Genomic DNA, 7826 nt, shown 5'->3' on the forward strand with positions numbered 1-7826 from the left:
AGAATACCTCGCCATTGCTATCCAGTTCAAAAAATGCATTGAGTGGAAGACCTGTAGTAGAAAAAGGTAGCTATCTAGATTAATCGAATTCTGGAGATAGAGAACGAACTGTATATGGTTCAGCGGCAAAAGCAGCTCTGATTCACGTCTCAATGAACCTCAAAGTCGAAGTGTAACTCCAAAACAATCTACGTCTTTTGCTTATAATCGGAGAAACCAAGAGGTAACATTGTTGGAAACTGAACACAAAGAATTTGACCAGAGGATGAGTTACTACCCCAAATTATGATTAGTTATGGTCGTCAGCATATTCGAACATGAGTGGAAGATGCTGAGTGCACCAGATATTGCCCCATCTATAAGTAGCTATCTGGATTAATCAAATTCTGGAGATAGAGAACGAACTGTATATGGTTCAGCGGCAAAAGCAGCTCTGATTCACGTCTCAATGAACCTCAAAGTCGAAGTGTAACTCCAAAACAATCTTGTGTTTATAATCGGAGAAACCAAAAGGTAACATTGTTGGACACTGAACACAAAGAATTTGACCAGAGGATGAGTTACTACCCCAAATTATGATTAGTTATGGTCGTCAGCATATTTGAACATAAGTGGAAGATGCTGAGTGCACCAGATATTGCCCCATCTATAAGTAGCTATCTAGATTAATCGAATTCTGGAGATAGAGAACGAACTGTATATGGTTCAGCGGCAAAAGCAGCTCTGATAGACGTCTCAATGAACCTCAAAGTCGAAGTGTAACTCCAAAACAATATTCGTCTTGTGTTTATAATCGGAGAAACCAAGAAGTAACATTGTTGGACACTGAACACAAAGAATTTGACCAGAGGATGAGTTACTACCCCAAATTATGATAAGGTATGGTCGTCAGCATATTTGAACATGAGTTGAACTTTATTTGGAAGATGCTGAGTGCACCAGATATTGCCCTATCTGTTCCAGTCGACGGCACATGGTCCATCTAAGCAGCCTCCAAAAATTGATCGATTTGTGGACAGATAGACATTGCCCATTTGGAATGCTGTCCTCCACCACTGCGCACCAGTCGTATCATTGTGTGTCAGCATGAAGGAAAACAAGAAACCAACCCAATTAGTCCCCGGTTCGGTTTGCGGCTGGGGGCGCTCCCCAGAGACGTACATTATCTCCACCAAGCTCCCCCGTTTCGGTTTCGCATCATGCACTTAATGTATCCATCTTCCTGTATAATATTATTTCGCGGCGCATACAGCCACGTCCCAGAGACCGTCTCCTTCGATTATATCTGGCGCGCAAAACGATGCACTTATCAGATTAAAAACGTCTGTAAGATTGCCATTACGGAGGGTCGGAATCGCTCCGATAGATGGCCGCGGATGGCTCTTGGTGTGAATCGGCGTAACTCTGGAGGCCATTTCGCCGAATTATTTGGTCGTGTTCGGCGAATTTATGTCTTGGGGTCTTTGTGAGCGGACTGGGAATGTCGGTTTAGGTCAAGACGACGGTCGTTTAAGAAGCTTGAGGAAGTGGTTGAGGGCGTTTTTCAGTTGGAACGATGAGATATGGGTTATTCGATTTGTGCTTGCCACCCCGCGTTAATCGAGGGAGTTTTACACTTTTTTCGATGGTCTGAATTCCATTACGGCTCGGAGTTAAGTTATGGCAAAGTGGAACAGAATTCTTCTTCTTCTCCCTTGTGCGATGCCTCTGAACTGAGCTGAACTGAGGCCTTGTGGCCCATTGTTTATCCTCATGCAGTTGGAGACTCGCTGACAGAAATGCCAAGAGTCGATATAGAAGAGCCTCCCTCACGTTGCCCTTAAATCTGCAAGGTTGCTACAGGTGAACAGAATATGCTCGACAGTTGTATCAATGTTCCTGCACTAGTGGTACAAGGAACAACAAGTAAGTCCCATTTCCCTTCAATATTCATCGAACATGTGCAGTTAATGCATCAGACTCAGCTTTTTCCACCTAAGTGCCAGGAGTTTAGACTTAAAAGCTGCTCTCCTAATGAGGAACTTGAGCCCACTTCCATGCCCCATTCAGAGGAAAATTTTCTGTCTAGTCATCTGTAAAGATGTTCTAGAAAGATGGATAGCGTCGGTTCTGGACCAACAAAGATGGAGCGGCATCCTGCTTAGCCAGTAAGTCTATCTTATCGTTTCCAGTAACCTCTTCGTGTTTCGGACACTAAAATATACTGGAGTCCAGCTCACGAAGATCTGTTCTGCATTCTTCCAACAAGTAGGAGTTTACCTCTTTCCCAGAAAGGTATTTCAGCCTTTCCTGACCTTCACAGCATATATAGATATATTTTATGCAGTATCCTCTGGGGAATTCTCCAGATTGCAGTCCAGAAGGGCCTGAATTACGAAATAATCCTCTCCGAAAAGAAAACGATGATAAAAAATCCCACAATACTCACAATCTACTTTGAACCATGATGCTAGGGGAGCCCCCAAGTGAAACAGGACCTTTAAGGCGTTCGTTCAAAGTCATTATCAGAATAGTCACCCTTTCAGATATGAAACACGCCTTTAGCTGCTTAGCTACTAGATGGTGAATTTTATTCAACCATTATTTCCGAAAATACAGATCTAATCGAGTTGAGAATCAGTACTCTGCTCTAAAATGATGTTTCGCAAGCTCGTGAATAGTTCTCTCAAAGTTAAGAGCCCTTTATCTGGCTAGAACCCTGTACAAGAAGAAGAACTTGAAGAAATACCCTACATCTGTGACACGAAGATCCAAGCATAATCTTCACACATTCAACATTGCCAAAGTAATTCAGAAGTTATAGGTGGTCAAAATTATGCAATTTTTGATTATGTCGCTTTATTTGCTGCCCAATTTCTATTGAAATGTCACACAAAAATTGTTGCAGCTTCTTTTTTTATCAAGAATAAAATTTCTAAGTAGATTTTAACTTGAGTTTCAATTCAAAACAATCTCATTCACTAAAAAAACTGGCTATAATATCTAGCTGACGCCGACTGACAGAACTGTTCGAACAAGACGTTGCATCTGCCCGTTCTTTGTTCCGTTCCCGATTACGACGTCCTTAAAAACCCGCCCAGCCCCACTGAAACCTTAATGAGGAGTGAATTTCTCGATTTTATGGCGTCGTGAAAACGGAACACTTCCAAAAATCCACTCGTCACACCGTAAACCCTTCGACGACGCCATATCCTAGTCGGTAACACGTGTCAAAAGGCACGTCGTTCGCGCTAGTCCTGGCATGTTTCGCTGGGTAAACAGCACTCACCAAATTGAGTTTGGCCGGGCGATATGTCTCGCAGGAATGGCTTCGGTTTAATTTAAATTAAACGAGTTCCAGATGGGTTCTGATGTAATTATTTCATTTGAGGAGGTTACATGGCGTCGAGAACGCGCCATAGCTGTTTGATTTTTACCCGTATACGGTTATGCCAAGGCATCATCGCTGAATTAGGATGCTGCAGATTGGTTGTGGCGTTTCACAGAATTATTACTGTTTTCGAAGCTTATTCACAGAGGCTTAATCAAAGAGGCATTACCCTCTCTCTACTTCGTTTGACAAAAGTGCGAATGCCTATTGATTTGATCGCAATGTTCAATTAAGAGAAGGAAAATGTCCCAAAATTTCAATTTATTCATCCAAACAATATCTACAAATCATATACGATATTCCAAATTATTCCTATTTCAGGGCGTCTATAACCTCTTGGAAATCCTCTACAAACCACTTGGCATTCCTCTTCACCCCTTCTCTCACCACGTTGCCTCCATAACCTATGAAAGCATCGGCCGGAGGGCAAGCTTCCAAATCAGTGGCACCATCGCCTATCATAACCAAATTCTTATATCCGAATTTCTCCTTTAAAATCCTCACAACCTCAGCCTTTCCACCGCTCCTGGAAGTCGGTTGATTCTCATCGAAACCAGCGTACTCTCCGTCGAAATAAAACTTCATCCTGTTGGAGTAGATGTTCGTTTCAGGGATGTCCAACTGCCTGGCTATCGGTGATACGATACATCTGAATCCGCCAGTGACCAAATACACCTCCACGTTTCTCCTCCTGAGGGTATCGACCACCTCTTTGATTCCAGGAGATAAATTGGCAGGGTTTCTGTTCAGGAATTCCTTAATCTTGGTTACAGATGGTTGGAGAATGTTCATGCGAAGGTTGAGGGATTCTTGGAAGGTCATGGATCCACCCATCGCCTTGTTTGTGAGCTCGGCTATCTCCTTGCCCTTTCCGCAAAATTTCGCCAATTCGTCTATGCCTTCCTCTTTTATTACTGTCGAGTCTACATCGAAACATACAGCGTCTGCCTTACGTAGTACTTCCTTAACTTTATCCATGCTTCCACGTTGACGGTACAGCGTTTGATCGACTACTAACTTACAAGGTCAGTTTATTGATGCTCGGATAGGCTGTGCATGCGCAAATTGTTGACTATGGTTACGAAACGAGTAGCCAGTTCATTAGGCTACATCTGGAAAGATTAGAACTCAATTCAATATATTCTGAATTCTTAGTTGTTATCAATGGAAGAAATTTTGAAATGTTTGTTTTGTTATGATAAGGGATATTGGAGTTTCTTCATGACTAATACATACAATAAATGTGAACTGCGGAATAATCCATAAGGAAATCTTCGAGTGGGTATCAGACCAGGGATCTTTCATGAGCATAATCGGAATCTTTTTTGTACAAGAGTTGCAATCTTTTCCAATTCAATAAAAATGAATAGATACAGTTCAAGTTATTTGTAGGGAATATTCTTATATCCTTGAGTTTCTTCAATGATTATTCAAATAGTAGGTATGTCATACATTATGATATGAAATATTGTCTGCACACTAGATCTTCTAAGACGTTTCTCTCAGAATATCTAACAATAGTCACGTATAATACCTTCTTCGATATACGAGGAACTATTAAAATATTTCCTATATGAATCCTCGACTCTCTTAGAAACCGGGCAAAAACTCCCATATCCCCATCGAGAATCTTAATGTTTCCTTCAGAATAGTTTTCGAGAAATCAGATATGACCCGTCATACGTGAAACGATGAAAAATTGCTGGATTCGAAGAGATTCTCGGTTTTTAAATGGCGAAAACCGCCTCGTAAACTGGAAACCTATACGATATTGTCGTATCTCATTAACAGTGGTGGTCTGAATTGGAATTTTAATTGTGTTCGTGAAAACCGATATCTATTCTTTATTATCAATTAATTCTTGATATTCGAGAATTGATATCCATGGTTTCGAAGATTACCAGTCGTTGTTTTTACAATGAGTACAGGGGCGGCCAGAAAACAAACAGAAGAGTTATGTTAGAATCATTTTAATACACAATTAGCGTCAGTGCTTGTAATCAAAGGAAGCCGAAAGTAAATTTCTGGATTACCAACTGGCATTTTCCTCAGTCGGGAATGATTTCCATCGAAAAGTGATTGAAAAATATCCGTTGCTGTTGGATAGGAGCAATAGAAATTCCAGCTGCTAAATCCCAAGCCCTAATGAAAGCAGTTCGACATTCTTACTCGACCGCTTTTCAGGGAATCACAGGACGTTGCGTACACTGAAATTCAAATGTAAATATTCCATTCCAATCCTTCAACATCGAACGAATTAATCTCAGAAACAGGACGGACACAAAGTGTAATTGAAAATACCAACAACATACTCGAGTAGCAACGTACTTACTTCAGCAATTATTTCGAGAATAACGATGGCTAGTAAGAGGATTATCTTGGGAGCCGAATGCAGGGCCGTATCGGCAGAATTTCGACTTGGCAGAATGTCCCTTCACCAATTAATTACTACTTGATTCGATGTGCGTGATATTAATTCAATTAATGAACGGAATGGTTGGTTCAGTTCCCCAAGTAGACTTACCACTAGAGTAGCGTAGGAAGTAATATGTGGGAGGTCTGACTGTTTCTCAAGGAGTCAGAAACGAACTGACTCGTTTGCGCTGACCACAATTGTTCCTTTCGCTCTGTGGTCCGAAAAAGGGCGAAGCCTTCACGTTTTTTCTGAGTTTCCTTATCTTTCTGTTGAGTTAACTAGAGCTCTGGTGGAACTATCCACATATTGACTTTGAAGAAGACCTAGAAACCATTTTAGCAGAAATCCTCACGAAAATTTACATGTTAAAATGGCAAAAAGGGCTCTTCTCTTTTATTTCTTCTGTTCAGACTATACGTTTAGTACAAAACCGAAAAAAAAGTTGAATCCTGAACGTACAATACACATGAGGAGTACCAGATGATGCAGAATTTCTATAAATCTAATTCAATCATCCGAGTATTCCAGACGTTATCCACAAACGATAGGTAGTTAGTCTGCCTACTGAATCCACTTTTGAAAGAAACCGAGAATACGAAAATTGAAAATTCAATACGATCCTGAGCGACGGTCAATGTTGAATTAGATATTTCTCCTGGACCGTATACGGCATAATGTGGAGCTTGTTTCGTGTGCAAATGCCCCATTTGAAATTGCAAATGTGCTAATTTTTACTGGGGCACTTTATGACATGTACAAGTAAGTTCAACTGTAATGTTTTATTCAGGATTCACTGCAGATATTGTTTATGGAGGTCCCTATTTTGCGGTAGCCAACGTCAATTTACATTTTTCAATCGTTTCCGATGATTTCGCGATGCAGTTGGCGACGACAACGTCTACGGACGCTCCTTTGGTGTTTCTCAAACCGAAATGAGAAATGCAGAAAGAAAAAGAACTGCTGCGCCCTAGAGCCATGGAGACACTAAGGAAAATCACTTTTTCAGCAAAGCATATCATTTTAATCTTCGAAAATTCGAATGAAAAGCGATCTTGAATGACCTCCCAGCAAAGGAAGACAGCAAATTGATAGTTTTATTCTGTGTACATCTGTCAGATTTGAGTGCAATACTTCCTGATCTTCTAATGAAGAAAGTTTGACTTCCTTGTACACGAAAATTTTGCACAAATGTTTCTCGAGTAAAGGTTATAGTGTACATATGATTTGAGATACTTCTCGCTCAATTTCAGTGAACTTACCCTCATTGTTGAGTGTTATCTACATGAAATTAAACAGTCTGAAGATTATCCAGAGCTCTACAACGCTTTTCTCAGCATGTCATGTTCGAACCATCCATCAGACGAGCAGTCAGCTGCCATGTACTGCGAGATGTTCACACTTAAACAAACACCCTCGCGTTTATATTCCTCCTCGGTTTTTATAAGCTCCGACCTGGTACGAGTATGACTTTTTGCCGGTTTTGCTCGATACCGGACGAGTTTCTGTCATTTTTATGTCGGGAACGACTCGAAGCAGGCTGCCTGTCAAACGAGTTGACATCGAAATCGATGAATTTCGATTCGAAATAAATTGCTTGATTAGGACGTATGAAATCGCATATGTTTGCGTCCCCCTTGGGTTTTTGACGTGGAAAAATAGTTTCAAGCGAATTTTTTCTAGAGTCAGTAAATATCACTCTATAGATTCGAAAATGTCAAAACAAAATTCCTGATTACAAAGCAGACAAGGTGAAAATATTCAATCGATGATATGAAACGAAGGGTGGATGTAGCAACATCAAATCTTCCCACGCTATCAATGCCGCAGGCTCTGAAAGCAAGAATCTGAAATCTCAATCATCAGCGTATTACTCTATCCACCTGAAAAAATTGGAACACCCTGTGGTGCGAATGAATATCGAGTGTGATTGATGTTTCACAATTCTAATTTCAAATCAACATATTAGCGCAGTGGGTGGCACTTGCTACCGAAATTTTGATTGATCGTTGCCGTTGACAGCCGTTGCAGGTACATTACAAA

General features: G+C 40.8%; 1 protein-coding gene across 1 annotated transcript; it reads right to left on the reverse strand.

Moving 5' to 3' along the window:
- Nucleotides 1–3616: 3616 nt before the first annotated feature.
- Nucleotides 3617–4402, reverse strand: LOC123315080 (phosphoserine phosphatase). Its single transcript, XM_044900641.1, has one exon. It carries the CDS (start codon nucleotides 4346–4348, stop codon nucleotides 3683–3685), a length of 666 nt encoding a protein of 221 aa, XP_044756576.1. The 5' UTR covers nucleotides 4349–4402; the 3' UTR covers nucleotides 3617–3682.
- Nucleotides 4403–7826: the final 3424 nt, after the last annotated feature.

Source organism: Coccinella septempunctata, chromosome 6 (assembly GCF_907165205.1).
Source record: "Coccinella septempunctata chromosome 6, icCocSept1.1, whole genome shotgun sequence".
NCBI lineage: Eukaryota > Metazoa > Arthropoda > Insecta > Coleoptera > Coccinellidae > Coccinella > Coccinella septempunctata.

Bases quoted from the DNA above. Each gene is read 5' to 3' on its own strand.
- LOC123315080 (XM_044900641.1), bottom strand. From the start codon at position 4,348: ATGGATAAAGTTAAGGAAGTACTACGTAAGGCAGACGCTGTATGTTTC.